The sequence below is a fragment of the Eublepharis macularius genome, chromosome 9 (assembly GCF_028583425.1).
Source record: "Eublepharis macularius isolate TG4126 chromosome 9, MPM_Emac_v1.0, whole genome shotgun sequence".
Classification (NCBI taxonomy): domain Eukaryota; kingdom Metazoa; phylum Chordata; class Lepidosauria; order Squamata; family Eublepharidae; genus Eublepharis; species Eublepharis macularius.
The window spans coordinates 56,197,603-56,214,063 of record NC_072798.1 but is presented as its reverse complement, the minus strand read 5'-3'; the positions used below and the strand labels follow the sequence as shown (position 1 = coordinate 56,214,063).

The following is a 16,461-nucleotide window of genomic DNA, read 5'->3' as shown; positions in this document are numbered from 1 at the left end:
TCAAATACTACCATGCCAAAGGAAATACATTTTCATATTTATGTTTCACATGCTTCTCTGTGCAGAAAATGGCATGGTAAAGGAACATTATGAAACCATTTCAGCAAAACCTTTGCTTAGATTGCAGCCCTAAGGACATTCCCCCATTGAATAAAAGGGAGTTTACTTCTAAGTTGACCTGCTTAGGATTTCTCCCTTAATCCTGACTTTATACTTTTGCAGGTATCTAATCTAGAATCTCTTTTCTGTTTCAGATCTCAATCTTGGAACATTTCATATAATAAAAAATCTTTTGAGCATCAGCCTTTCCCTCACTACTGAATAAGCACAGCCAGTAGCTCCTGAACCATATGGGAACTGGAAGAACTTCCAGGTCAGGAACCAAGCCTTCTGGGCAGGTTTGAGCCTTGGCTCATTTCATTTTATAGTCTATTGTTCTGTTAAAAATTTCATTTTTTATAAGGTAAGGTACCATAAAGGCAGTGTAGTGTAGTGATTGGTATGTAGACAAGATCTAGGAGACTTGGGTGCTAATCTGTACTCTGCCATAAAGTTTGCTGAGTGACCCTGAATCAGTCACCTTCTCACAGCATCACCTTCCTCACAGGGTTGTTGTGAGGATAAAACAGCAAAGGAAAAGCTATGTATGTTGTTCTTTGGAGGAGAGGCAGGATAAAAATGTGCTGAATAGAGAAATAGGGCTCTTACATCATGCTTGAAAAATGGATATGCTAGTTAATAGTAAAAGAGAGCTATTTTAGCCAAAGTAAACTGAAAAGTTGTACAGGACTAGTTTAATATAATTATCAGGAATAAAATAAAATACTGCTTTATTTGTGCTTTTAGCAACTATAGGCTACTAAGAGGAGGTTTTCAGGTGCTATGCATACTTTGAGCCACTAGATGGCTCTCAGAACATGTTGCATTATTTTAACATTCTATGGTGAGCTTTTTATTTTGCCCAGTAAACAGATTTGGAGCTGTTGTGATTTCCATGCCTTCTACCAGCAATAATGAAAGGATCTAAGGCTGCCCTCCACAAACTGCTCAAGCCATAACCCTTGGATTTAAGACCGTTTATGTCCCAGTTCCACATACATTTGCAACTCACAAATCATGCTTCTGGCATCAGGATGGCCGTCCATCTAACCTCAGTAAAATTAAAACATTCCATCTTAAATTTCTCATGAACTGAGCTTTGCTAAATCTTTCAAACAACTCTTTAAATGTAGGCCAAAGGACACTGGAATCATATGAATAAGAAGATCAGTCATGTGGTACTGAAGACTGACACAGTATGACTCAATTTGGCTTCCATTGATTCTTTACCTACTGCTTCATCTAAAACTTATCTCCAGCTTTGTAAGCATAAGGATTTTCACATTTCCCTCTGCTGTCTCCCTTCTAACAGATATGAGTGTTTCATTTAGGGCTGGAGGAGCATTTGATTATTTACCGGCCTTTTTATTCTTCAAAGGAGAATGCTTCTTTCTTCTTCTTGGTTCCAGCCGTCTTCACACATTACTGATTATACAGGTTGGGTCTGAGATTCTCACCCTGTCTCAGATGGTACACAATGACATGAGTTGTGGGTTCTCCACAGTGCCAGTGGACTGTGATCAGTTTTCCCCTGCACCATCTTCTCAACCTGAAGCTCTCAGGGAGTGCTTTATGAAGAAACCTGTGGTTCCTGGGATATACATGGGTTTCCTTCAATATCAGCCACCTAGGACTGTTTCAGGATGGGTATATAGTGCAGAGAGGAAGAGTGAACCCCTTCTCCACAAGCATCATAGTCCTTATCCCAGTCGGGCACTGCCCATACAGAAATTGTTTTGTTCCTATTGATTATATTTTTCATTTTCGCTGATCAGCTGCTACAGTATAGCTGCACCAAGAAAGACAAAAGGTCCATATCTGTGGCAGAGCTAGAAATATTAAGGAGAATTACAGCTTTCTAAGCCCCTTGGCACTTACAGTGTCATCCTAAGCGAAGTCCATTGACTTCAGTGGGCTTAGAACTATGCTTAAGATGGCACTTTCCAAGCTGCTTTTGTTAAAACAGGTGGCTTGGCACACTTCTACACTAAGATTTGTGCATAAGTGCTTAGCACTTAGGTAGCCCAGCAAAATTGACATTGCTCAAGTGCCCTGCAGAGGAAAGCATACTGGCACAGTTGGCCCTTGTGGAACTGACAAATTACATTTATATAGGAAAGGTATTAAGTTACAAAATGTATTTGGTGCCTCTCCTGACACCTGCTTGATAAATCTAGATGAAGTTAAGGGTGAAATTAAGCAGTGTGTTAGTCAATAGTCATGATGCAGTCATTGTGATGTGACACAGCTTCCTTCCACCTCATGCTTCAGTAAAGTTGCCTCATTTTAGCATGTGCTGTTCTATCACGACCTGATTCTTCAGCATCTCATTGAATAACAGGCTGTCTCTTTCTATAGACAGTTTAGTAGCATTCACTAGTTAGAACAGATTTGGGTCACATTGAAAACTGTTGCAAGATTTTATTCATTTCTTCGGGTTATCTTCTTTGCATTTAGAATGACTACAGCTCTAAGAATTTCAGAATTACTATTTTGATTTAATCGTTATGAAATATCTGGCATATAAGTCACAGTTTAAATAATTGTTCTATGCCACTATTCTATTATTTGCTTAAATTTCCTGTTACTTCTTTTATTGCTGTGTTGGTTTTAAAGTTATTGATTTTACAGATGATGTGTTGATTTACCATATCAGAATCTTAATGTGAAATGTAGAACACACATTTACAATTTGCTAGGCGTATTATAATTTTAACCTGAAATTCAGGATACACATATTTAAAACAAATAACTGAAAATAATTCTGGTAGTATTTTTTTTTTATTATAATAAATTTTTATTGGATGGGTCAATATATAGTCAAATTAAGATACAAATATAATCCATTTCAATTCCCATGAATATATTCCCCCACCCCTCCCTTCCCCCGCTTTTCGATGTTGACTTCCAACAGCACTCCAACCCCCCGTTATTAGTAACACATTATTTCTATACTAAAATTGTTCTTATCTTGTTATTAGTAAAGATCTTAACTATATCTTATCTTACTTAGTATCATTAAAACCCCTCAAAAGACCATAATTGTCCCTTAACATCCCATTTCTTTTCCATATATTTTTTCAACTTTTTCCAATCTTCCAAAAATGCTTTTGGATCTTGATCCTTCCAGTTTCTTGTTAGTTTGTCCATTTCAGCCATGTACAACAATTTTCTTGTCCACTCTTCAATTTCAGGTATCTCTTCTCTCTTCCAGTACTGAGCATATATTATTCTAGCTGCTGTTATCATGTAATATAACAATATCTTATCATTTCTGTTAACATCTTCCAAATGCAAAGATAGTAACAACATCTCTGGATTTCTAGCAAGATTATAGCGAAGTATCAAAAACATCTCAGCACATATTTTGGTCCAAAAGTCTCTAGCCTTACGACAAGTCCACCGCATATGAAATAGAGAACCTTCATGCTCCTTACATTTCCAACACTTATTAGATAGCTGTTTATTGGCTATGGCTAATTTTTTCGGTGTTAAATACCATCTGTATAACATTTTATAGCCATTCTCTCTAATACTGGCACATGTTGATATTTTTAAGGTATTTTTCCATAGTTGTTCCCATGCTTCCATCGTTATTTCATTATTACAATTTATAGCCCACTTTACCACTTGTACCTTGACTGTTTCATCTTCTGTAAACCACTTCAATAACAATTTGTACATTTTAGAAATTGCTTTAGTATTATCTCCCAACAATAGTTCTTCAAATTCTGAATTCTTGGTTCTAAAACCTGTCTTTCTTTGGTCTGAGTCAAATAAGTCTTTAATTTGTCTATATTGTAACCAACCATATTTTAATGGCAACTCCTCATTTGGTTTGAGTTTCACCTCCTTATCTGCTACTTCTGTTAGGTCCTTGAGGGTAAGCCATTCTCTTCCTTTGTATTCTAAGTTTGGGTTGATCACCTCAGCTGGTATAATCCACAGTGGTTTCTTCTGATCTATAATTTTTTTGTACTTTAGCCAAGTCAAATAGTATTTTTGACTATTTCTTAGCTCAGCCTAAATTTTCAAACAAAGCTACAGAAGTAACAGGATACGATTGCATTGTGGCTTTTCTATTTGAGAAAATTTTGATGGGATTTTTGATGCAGTCATGGAACTAGTATGGGAGGAAAGAACCATATACCCTTTAGCACAAAGCAAATGGGAGGAAGTCCCAGGCCAAATGAGCTTCTCACTTGCTTGAGCGTATCTGCCCAGGTGTAATCACTGGTTTACATAGCTGCCTCTGATTTGGGGCAAGTTTGAAGTAGATCTTTACTACAAGGATCAGAATTTAAGTATCCATTGCAAATTTTCTGATGTGCCTTGTTTGCTATAAGGAATTGGATTGTATGTACATGACTGAAACGTGCAGGGCTTATCAGGCTGCCACATTTGCAAGAGAATGAGAGTGTAGTTCATACAGGAAGTAAGGTGCTGCAGAGCGTATATATAGCAAGAAAAGAGTGGAAATGGGTGATATGCAGTCTTGAATGGCAGAAAAATACGTATTATATAAGTATTTAAAACACATGGACACATAAATGGGGAGGAGAGTCAGTGAGAATCAGTGAGGGAATGCCAAGCAAAACAGGAGGGTCTTCACCTTCAGGCAGAATGCAATGATTGACAAATCTCCCTGGGGAGGGAATGCCATAGTCTGTGTGTCACAACCAAGTTGTCACCTGCCTGCCCTCAGATAGTGTAGGCACCCAAAGTAGAGCCTCTGAAGATGATGATAATTCCTGGAGAAGGTTCATAAGAGAGTAGGGGGATCTTTAAGGTATGTTGTCCTCAAACCGTATAGGACTTTAAAGGTTAATACCAGCACCTTGAATTGAGCTTGGAAGCAAATTGGGAGCCAGCGTAGGTGGAACAAGACTGGAGTGATATGGTCTCTATGACCCACACCTGTCAGAATCCTGTCCACAACATTCTTTAAAAATTGTGGCTTCCAGGAGCTCTTTAAGAGCAGCTCCACATAGAGTGCACTGCAGTTACCCAGACATACACCACAGTGGCAGGATGTTTTTTGCTCAGGAAAGGCTACACTGGCTCACTAGCCAAAGTTGGCAAAATATGCTCTTGGCTGCTGCTGCCACCAGATTTTCCAACAGGAAGCCCGAGTCCAGCGGCATCCCTAAACTTCAAACTTGTTCCTTTATGGGGAGTGCAACTCCACCCAGAACAGGTGACATCTCAATTCCTCCCACCAGTACCACCACCTTTTTATTGAGATTAGGTTTTGGTTTATTAGCCCTCATGCATCTCAAAATTGCCTCCAGGCATCTGCTCATGATTTCCAAAACCTACTTGGGATCAATTGGAAATATGATGTGACACGTATATTGTAACTCCTGTAATGGCTCCTTGCTAAAAGGCTCTGAAATGGCCTGTGTTATGCTGACTCCCTATTTTTCTTAGCATTCCAAAATGGTTTTCACTGCCACCAAAGGCTTTTGCCTTCGATCTCTTCAGTCTGTCTTGTATTATAGGAGGATTTAGTCATAAACAGTAGAATGACAAAACAGTCGGCACATGGGGATGGCTGTGAGGTAAAAAAGAAATCCTATATTCCAGATGAAACAGGCATTTTGCTTAATCAGAAATAGCGTTTAATGGTCGCAAGCAAGCGTCAAGCAATCTAGTTTGCAGCAAGTTGCCAAACAGTCCATCTCAGCCCAGAGGAAGTCCTGACAATTCTGAGAAGTTCTATAGTCCTACTCTGTTTGGATGTTCTGGTGCCACAGAAACCTTGTTTCTTCACCATCACTGTCATGGAGTAAGCTTTAACATGAGGTTTAGTCCATATTTTGTTGGATTTGCTATGAGTGTTTCTCCACTGCTGCTCAAGCCATCTCCCTTTTCATTGCCTGTAGTCCTTCAGTAAACCAAGGGGCTTTGTTGTTGAGGTGCCTCAAAATTAATTAAAAGGTTTGGATTTGATTCTTTAACATTATTTGTTTTTATTTTAACATTATTTATTTGTCTTTAACATTATTTGTTTTTATTTTTACTTCATTTATACCCTGGCTTCCTCTAGGGAATGGGAATCCAAAGTGGCTTATATCAGTTTCCCCTCCTCCATTTTATCCTCACAACAGCCCTGGGAAGTAGGTTTGGCTGAGAATGTGCGTCTGGTCAAAGGTCATCCAGCAAGCTTCCATGGCAGAGAGAGGATTCAAACGTGGGGCTTCCAGAGCCAAGCCAGACACTTTAACCACTACGCTGTGCTGGCTCTTTTGTGAAATTGGGAAACATTGATGATTTCCAGCATTCTATTATCCAGAGATGAAAATGGTACTTATGGAAGAGGTTTAAGTACCTTTATCAGTTTCATCCAGCAAGGCTTATATGGTTAAATGTTAAATTATGCTTATTGAATTGTTGGTGCAGTTGAGATAGAAGTTTAGACTCATGAATTCAGACCCTCTGCCTTTGTTTATTATAGAACTTAAAAGGCAGGAAAGAGTATATTTTTAAAAAAAGACCAAACAGCTCTTTTTGCTGCTTATGTAGGTTCAAAATATTTGAAGTTGCTCAGGAGGGATTCATTTTGAAACTGAAACTTCTAGGATTAATTTCTGAGTCACCAACTGAACCAGAATAAACCCAGCAAGCTCAACATAATCTCTCTATATGTCAAGCCATGCTTTAGTCCAGCAACTCTGCACTTGAGGCTTAATTTTGTATTGCGCCATTTGTGGAACCAGCATCCAAGAAATGTTATGCATCACAAATGCATAACAAATTGAAGCCTGGCTGTCAGGGCAACCCAGTCACAGAGGCGACCCCTTGGGGTGATTATATTTCTGGTGTCATGTCTTGGTTATTGGACAGAGTTGTTGCATGCCCTGTTTTGGAGGCCAGTCTGGTAGCAGGGACATTTCGGGGGTCAAACCACATTCTGATCTCCATGGGCTGTCCAGGACGTACCCTCAGTTTTAAAAGGGAAACTATAAAGAAATGACACATTAAACATGTCAATGAGAAGAAAATTACCTGATCATCTCTTGATCTTTTAGTTATTATCATGGTCAGCATCATAATATGAGTAGTTGTGGAAGCAAAGGAAAACGGCTACTTTGTTGGACCCCAATTACACTTACTGGAAAATATCAAATGAATGTGTTAGAAGTGTCTGAGCTAGCCTTGACTGGTTCAATAAACAACTTCTATGACCTTAGAAATGATCAGTTTTAGAATGTTTATGCAACTGTATTTTTGAAAAGAATATCTGAAGTTTTAGTATTTGTACTATATCAAGGGTGGCCAAGTTCTAATGATTTGTCCAGAACCTATTGTGGGGGTTATATTTTAACAGAAATTGCTGTATGAGACAAATGATATGTTCAAAATTTATTAAAGTACACAATCCAAACAATGTTGACAATATTCCATATTTAAACATGAGCGAGTGACATTTTACTTATGCGATCTACTTTGCACAATCTACTGTGTGCAATGTCCATTTTACTGAATTTTGTATTTTTACATGTAGTTTGGCAATCTGAAATGCAAAAGATGTCAAATTATGTTTAATGTGAAAACTTTTTACAGGGCAATTCTTATAACAGTGGTTGGATTGAGGGGAAAGTGACAACAGCATGTACACACTCACTACTTCCACGGACCCCTAAAAACAATATAATTTAAAAGTTAAATATTTCATAAGACACATCACAGTTGGTAAGTACAGTAAACTAAAACCTAATACAGAAACATATAATTTAATACTTAAAATTGGGTAACATAGGGGTATAGCTCCATTATCTTAGTTCTACACATTTATGAAAAATTTCTATAATACAATTCCAAGCAGTTGTGTTTTTCTTTCTGATTTTCATAAAGCCATGATGAAAAATTTCATGTCTGATAAAGTGAAGGGCTGCGGACAGTATTTGGCTTTGAATGGAGTTTTTACACATGCGCACAAATCATTGCCTGCCTTCCTCTGAGAGACAGAAGAAGTATCACATGTTAGTCTTGCTGAATTCTCTGGCTTGTAGGTACAAAAGTACATTCTTAAAAACATATTTGATAGCCACCAAGATTCTATGCAACATTTTTAGAAATTATTTTGCTAAGGAAAACGACATTTTCCCTAACCTATCATTCAACATGAATATTAATATCTAATAGTTCAGAAGCAATGGACTTAAACTGGATCCAAACAGCTTTTTCATCCAATCTTGCCTAGTTGTCCTACTAACTACAGCCTCCGCCCGAAAGGCTTTTGTTCATGCAGGCCCCATGATCCTAGACAGAGTCTTTTGGGGTGGCCAAAGGGGACCCTTCATTCCTTTTTCATATTCAGAAAAGCTCCTAGGAACCAACTCTGTCAAACTGAGGTGGTTTAGATGGCAGCATACATATTCTCTTACTGAGTCTCCTGAGGACAGCCAGTGTTGATAAAACCTTTTATCCTTCTGGGTTTTAGCAGTAGAGGACTTGTTTTGTATGCCTCACACTAAATCAATGGCATTTTTAGTTAGAGAATATTGTGTATCAGGGCTGAGACCTAGAAGAGTTGCCCTTAGTTAAGTTTCACTAATCTGAAATGATCTTATAAAAGGCAGAATAATGTAATAGCCCTTTCTTAACTTTTCATTGCTACAGAATGAGAATTGGATTATAATGCAGCAGAATTAGATGACAGAATCCTGCAATGGAGTGTAACTGCACTTAGCAGGTATAATTTTTAATCCTCCCACATACTAAAAAATGCCCTGTAAGTAAAAAAATCTACTACAACTAGCAACTGTTGTGCTAGTTTTTTGTTTTCAGGGAGTCACTGAGAAGCACTGAATAATGTGTTCGCAGTCTTATGTACTACAGTCCAGTTTACTAATGCAGGACTCCTAAATTTTTATATTCTGATTCACTTTCCAGCCCCAAATTGGTTTCTGAAATGTCTTGCAGCAGTAAAAGAAGTCAACAGTGAATGACAACATGAACTACAAAATATTCCTAGGGGCAGGGCGGGGACTCCCTGCTGGCGCTGACTCTGGGGTCAATGGAAGGGTGACTAGACTGCTCCCACTTCTCTGACGATGCAGATCAGACTTTAGTTGTAAAGGGTCAGGGAAACTAATGCTACCCTACCACTCAGATGTGGTTCCTTAGGGAGGCCTGCCTCTCCATGAACAACAAAGTGGGCTTAAGTGACTTGGTGCATTCAATCTATAAAAAACAATGAAAGAAAGAATATATTTGAAAAATAGAGAAATACTGAGATACTTGGTTATATTTATCCCCCCCCCCAAGCTTTCTGTCATTAACATTATCTCAACAACATATGCAATATATAGTAAGCATAGATCCTACTTCTGGAACAAGTACGTTCTAACAATATTTATATATATGTATTTATATCTTATAAATATACTGTATACTCAGTTATAGATTTCTTGATAATAGCTATAGTAGATATACTAGCAATATCTATATTTAAAAATACAGTTCTAGGGTCATCAAGTATTACTAACTAACAAAAGATAGAATCCAACCTGATCAATAGACTATAGGGATACACCAAAAGTAAAAAGCCGAATGTTTCTACAAATGGAATGCTGTATAAATATAGTAACAACTTTCAAGAGAAGAAATGGAGAATTATTACAAACGGGATTTTAGATTAATATAACTCTATAACACTGAGATGCTATGCATGATGTATGAGGGATTTCAAATGGCAACATTTAAAGATGCAATTTTGCTTTACATTGTTCATCACACACACACACAGACAGGTCTTGGTCCAGTTAATATTGGGAGATCTGCGGTCAAAAGCAGACAGCCACACTCCTATCACTGGCTAGATCAGGAATTGCAGGGATGCTGTTGATCCACACTGCATTGTTTTTGTGATGGATGCAAATGAATGCACATCCCTATCTACATTTTGGTGGTATTAATCACACACCCCTTTCTGAAGCGTATCTAGAGCTGTACTGCAGCTGACAAATTCTTGACAGTATTCTTCTTGACACCGGCTCATCTGTTTGACCAATTCCCATCAAAGGACTATTGCCAGAAGAGCAGGACTGGGACCGTACAAACATTCATTCAGAAGCCATGATGAATACTCAGTTCCATTCTTTTTCTTTTTTGGAACAACTCTTTAAATTTTGAAAGATCTTACAATACAACAGCAGCAGTCAAACAACCCTTTTCATCCTAAGGCTTCAGTATATCGAAAAACCTGCTGGAGAGGGTTTATTGTGGTGTTGGCTTGTCAAACAATTCTTATGGCAGTAATTCACAGATTGCTGGTGAATGCAATTGTTGCATTGTTGGTGCTGCTGCTTCTTCACTCTGTGTTGGAATATGAAGCACAGCTTTGCTGTGAAGTTGCTGAACTCTTGATTTCAGAACTTCTTTCTGGAAAAGAATCTGTAATTAAAACCCACAAAATTTCAGACACAGCAGGGAATTCTGAGGATTTCCTATGCAAGTTTATTCAGAGTAAGTCCCATGGAATTAAAAAGGACTTTCTTCAAACTAAGTGTGCATAGAGTTGCATCTCTCCCCCACTTCCTGTGCTTTCATTTGTCCATTCATTTTTCTGAGCTGTCCTGATCTTACATGAAGTGCTACACTGGGGCTTGGGTGATACTTGTGTGTGTATGGGAGGAACTGCTAATATAAGGAGCAGCATCCTGAAGGCTGTTCTTAAACGACCCTACAGCCAATTGTCTGTGCTTTTTTCTTTTTGCTTCTGGCAAGTGTAATTAAACTACACTGTTCTGCCCTGATTTACCGTCTGTAGGATGCTGGCTTAGCTGCCATGGTGACCAACTACTGTCTGACAGACAGAGAGATCAAGGAAACTCTTACTGAAACCAGTGAACTGTTAAACATTAATATGACTGAGTTACAAATATTCCTGAATTTAAAATAAAATATAGAGCCCAAACCCTGTATATCAGACCAATACAGACAATTTAAACATATTTCACAAAATTATTGCCAGATTGTCAGACCTCAGACAAGAGTTAGCAAGGATTTTAGGATATGGTCTATCATGGCACATTTTGATTTAGAATCTAAAGCCCCAATAATTCCTGCAGAACTGGAAGGAGGATGTGAGCCACAGACAGAGCCACAAAAATGAGCAGTGCAATCACTAAGACTTGGCTTAGTTTCTGATCTCTCATTAAACTACAGGGGAAGATGGTCTATGAGCTGAAAGTACATCTTTCTAAGAATGAACCAGCTTGCTGGTCACTGCAAAAAAGATGATCAATGTAAAATGCTGAATACAGCAAAGCATAAACTGAAGCTATGTAACAGATTCATATAAAAATAACCTGAGAACAAAAGCAACCAATGTGTGTATTTGCTTGAAGCGAAATGGACAAATAATGAAGCGAAATGGACAATAATGACACACGCAGCTGCCTCATACTGAGTCAGACTGTTGGTACATGAAGGTCAGTGCTGTCTCCTTTGACTCGCAGTGGTTCTCCAAAGGGGTCTTTCACATCACCTGCCCCCTGGTCCTTTAAACTGGAGATGCCAAGGGCTGAATTTGGGACCACCTGCATGCCAAGCAGAGGCTCTGCCACTGAATCTTACCCCCTGACAAACTTTATGCCTGCTATGCTACACAGTCTCTGTACTCAGCTGCAATCAGACATCGTAATAAACTGTGATGTATTTATAAAATATTTTGTTTCACAAACTTTGATTACTCGCTTAGATGTACATAACAGACCACAGTTTATTGTTATGTCTGAATTTAGCCATAGCTAACAAACCAGGTAGAGACCATGGTTTACAATCCCAGTTTATTACTTGCCTGTAAATCTCAGTTTGGTAAAACACATTCAGGAATCACGCTAAATCAGAATTTTATCATCCATAGTTTATAAACCTATCATGGCATCTAAATGCAGATGAAAGTTTGATTGAATTGGCAGGAAACTATTTGCTCTTATGACTGCTTACACACTACCTAATTCTCTCTGTTGAAATTCTCTGTTTCACATCACCTCTTTTGGAGATCCAGTGTAGTATAGTGATTTGTCAATTAGACTTCGATCTAAGAGAACTGGGTTCAAATCCCCATTCAGCAGCCCTGAGCATACCAAATACTCATGAAGTGCCCAATGTTTTTCAAGGGCAGGCTTGAAGCAAGACCAATGAACACTCTCACCTATGACATATGATTTTGCTGTGCATTTTGCTGTTGTTGCTGCTGAATTAGCAGCTGTTGCTGTTGTCTGCGTCGGGCTGTCCTCAGTTTTTCAAAGCGAGCCTCCATTTCTTCTAACACTTTGGGGGTGTAGCGCACCACCAGCTTGACGCTGTCCTTAGCAGCCTTCAGAAGCTCCACAGCTTTTTCATGGTGTTCTCCTTCCACACTCTGAATAAAAACCCCCCAGGAAAACAGGTTTCAGATTGCAAGCAGCAAGAAGCTCATAAGTTGCTGTGAGGTTTTGGGTTCACAGGCTCTCTTGACCCTCTCCCCCAGATTGCACCTGTTCATAACTTAAGGGAAATAAGGATGGCAGCAGAACTGAATACAACACTGGGGCAGAAAACACCATTCCAGTAGCATGGAAATCATTAGGGAGTACCATAAATTTCTGTGCTAAACTGATGCACTTCTATTGTAAAAGCAAAGTGCCAACCTGAAAATTCAAGATATGTGTATAGCAAAAGAAACACAGCATGTGAAATCAACCTTATGTAAAAGCTTCATTGTAAAAGCATTATTTGGCTGTCACTGCCACTGCCTTCAAGGAGATTTACTTCCAAGAAATACATGCTTTGGACTACAGAGTAGCAAGTACCACCTTAAAACAGGCTATGAGGATCCTAAGAATTGTATGTTGAAGTATTTTACTTTGGAAGTAGTTTCAGATACTTCAGATTTTCCTGCAGCTCCTGGGAGTTTCTTAGTGTTGAAAAATTTAAAGGGCACCAAAATAAGGCCAAAATTCATTTATAAGGAGAAGGATGCCTGTTATTGAAGGAAAACATAGGGGCCGTGGCTCAGCAGAAGAATATCTGCTTGGCATGCAGAAAGTCCCAGGCTAATTCATTGTAAAGTAGGGTCTGGGTTTTCTTTTTTGTCTTTTGACAGCGTTCATGGATTCTGTTCTCATTTGTGTGTTAATATTATTCTTTGAACCCTATGCATTGTATAAACATAGGCCGAATCCACACTTCCTTTTTGTTTCCGCGCCTTTTTCGCAAGCAGTGCACTGTTCTTCCAGATACTCACACGCTTTCCCATTCCGCGTGTTCCCCGCCATCACCGTGCCACAATTGTGCCTTCCTTCCAAACCACGCGATAGTGGTGGAAATCTGTTTTCTCCCCGCCTTTTTTTTTTTTTTGCACAGTGCAGAAAGGTCGGTATACTGGTAAACCAACTGTAGTGAGCAGCAGTTTGCGCAGGGAAAGAAACGGTCACCGGAGCATGCACATGTCACACGGGGACCGTTTCCCTACTGTGTTCTGCCATTTTTAAGAGCGTGAGGAGCCAAGCCGAGCAATCCTGTATTTCCCACAACGATCGTCTCCAGTAAACGGTAGGTGCGGAAAACAAATATATTCCTGAAAGCTTAGGACGCAGGTGGGAGATTCTACCATGTGTGAAAGACAGAATGCATCATCTCGTGGTGTCACATGGCTGTGCTGCAAAGCATGCCAACCACAATCTGAGCCATTATCACAAATATCACACTTTGAGCATCCATGTTGTTAACTACTAAAAGCAGAAAATCACTCTGAGCAGCAGAATTTCCGGACAATGCCTTTAATGTGACAATCTAATTTCAAATTTGGCCGCCATACCAACCAGCCAACTGTTAGAAAGTGGTATGTGACGAGCAAAAAATGAGCCAATCAAAGATGAGGGGGAGGGTACATTGCCATTTCTTAAAAGTCGGAATATCGGTATACCAGAAAACTGACCTTTTTTTTTTTTTTTTAAAAGGGAATTGACGTGTGCCGTCAATTCTGATGGCGGAGGATGGAACCACCCACTGTAACGTTTTACTCAGTGGTGTGTGGAGAAATGATTGCGCCATGAAGACGCACTGGAAGGGTGAATGTGATGATGCACAGCATGGTAGCGGAATGAACCCGATTGCCACAACTGCGCAAGGTAAGTGGATGGTGAGTGAGTGTGGATTCGGCCATATATGTTTTCATAATTCTTTATATGTTGGTGGTAGGCTTCCTTCCTTTTTTAGACGAATGAGGCATATTGGAAGGTAAAACTCATCATATTAAAATGTAAGGGTGAGAAGCTGCAGCTGGGGAAATTCCCTCTTCTATATAATGTCTACAGATGTGGAATCCCAGCTTGCCTTTATATCTAATCATTCAACGTATTTACAGATGAGCAAGTTCCACTGAATGAAACAGGGTAAGTGGCATAAGTTTGTAATCCTCAAGGGATTTTACTGCAGCTGTCCATCTGCCACTTCTAGAGCAGTCCCAATATGCCTGACACCCAAATGCCTAACATTATTACTTGGAAGTAAATACCATATGGAATTTAGTTTGACATAATCATGCCATTAAAATTGAAGTGTCAGTCTGTGTTGCTAAGCACATTTGGAAGTAAGTACCACTGAAATAAACTGGACTTTCTGGGGAAAATGTATTTAGAACTGATGTGTTTAGGGATCATATGGTAGCTTCCTTTAGGATGTTTTCAGACTTTTTGAGGTAATACAAAGTAATTTTGCTGAAAACTTTTGAACCCTTCTGTTGACTGGTATAGTTCTTGCAAAATTACTTGTGTGGCCAGCTCTAGGGGTGAGGGACAAGCGCAGAGTGAAAGAAGAGACAGAACACCCAATAGAGTTTAAAGAGATAACAACTTTACTGATTACAGCTTATGGAACATTAGTGCCGCATAGGCTTCAGATCCACACATCCTCTTGACCCATCTGCTGAGGGGGAAACCATGGTATGGCAGTAACTGGGATTCCACATGGGCATAAGCCTCAGCATGGTTCCTCTGCTGCCTGGGACCTAGCATGTTCCGACAGCACCCGAGCTGGGCTTGTCTCTGCCATACCTCACCTCCAAGTTCTCTTAAGGGGATCCCCATCTATGTGGAAACACTGTCCACACAGTGCGAAGAGCTTGGGCAGCTCTGAAATTTAAGCTCTGCCTGTGGACTGGACTGAATCTGGACTTCCTGTTCCAAGTCTGTGGGCAAGGCTTGCCCTCCAATAGTCCAGCGTACCCTGCCAATTGATTGGGCAGGCAGTCCGAGGCCACCAGGCCCTGCACAGCCCCATGGAGGCTGCCAGGAGCTTACCAGCTGCAGAAGCATGGTGGCTGCTTCTTCTCCATGCCCCACATCCTGTGACCCTGCAAGCTGGAGCCCCAGGTTAGTCTGGGGCTGGGCTTCATATCACCTCCAAAAGTCTGGAATCATTGTCCTAAAAGAAGCTATGGTATCTTCCTTAAAGGGAACTGTAAACTTCTCTTTCAAAAGAGACTTGGAACAAGCCAAATTCATGAATCAGAATTATTGTTGTTGTTATATTTATAATCCGCTCTCCCCACAAACGGGCTCAATGAGGCATGTGCACCTACCACACCATTAACAGAAAGCAGCTGGTCTCCACGTTTGAGTCCTCCATGCCTTTCTGCTACTCCTCCAGGAATGATGCGAGAAATATAAATAGGAGAATTCTGTTCTTTCCCCCCCATCACATTAAAACCAAGACCTTCATCAGTCTTTGGCAGCTCTACTACTCGAGGGTGTGAATGGCCTTCACTTGCTGCAAAGGCAGCAACTGTTGCCTAGAAGGAAACGAGAGATTTAGCAATGCAGTGTGCAGAATTTGAAGCACAGTTACTGATTGTGTTTGATAGGTTAATCCACACAGAACCATATTTTGTATTTCTTATATGTTGTTTATAAATACTGCATCACCTTTTTGATTAAAAAGCATAGATATATACAAGTTAGAAAATGTGTGCTTCACACCTCCATGTCCAGTGATGTGCTAACAGAGTAATTAGGGTGTAGAAATTTTGATGTGCACAAAGTTGTGGTACATGTGGGTGTCCCTTCCACAGTAATGCAAAAAAAAAAGGAATAGATGTGCAGATCAGCGACCTGCATTGGAGCAGCCTGTATGGGCAGTGGAACACTGTGTGTGTATTTAAATTTTGTACTTAAAAGCAATTTCTAGAGGGGAATGAAAATCTCTTCTGTGTTCTTTAGAACTGTGACCTTCTTGCAACGCCTGTATATTTATGAATGTAAATGCATACTGGCTGCTGTGAAAAAGAGTAACACTGTTGTTTATTTCCTAGTTAATTTTCATGGAAAACACTTTTAATTTTTACATAACATTTGATTCAGTTTCCAA

The 16,461-nt window shown here is 39.5% G+C and overlaps 1 protein-coding gene across 1 annotated transcript in view; it reads right to left on the bottom strand.

Annotated features, from left to right (window-relative positions):
- Positions 1-9,386: 9,386 nt before the first annotated feature.
- Positions 9,387-16,461, bottom strand: part of LIN7A (lin-7 homolog A, crumbs cell polarity complex component) — a 51,646-nt gene continuing 44,571 nt past the window's right edge. Inside the window, exons 4-6 of the mRNA XM_054988985.1 lie at positions 15,677-15,886; positions 12,266-12,475; positions 9,387-10,488 (exon numbers count right to left, since the gene is read on the bottom strand). Coding sequence (XP_054844960.1) covers positions 12,266-12,475; positions 15,677-15,886 — 420 coding nt within the window. The 3' untranslated portion in view covers positions 9,387-10,488. The remainder of the gene's footprint in view (positions 10,489-12,265; positions 12,476-15,676; positions 15,887-16,461) is intronic.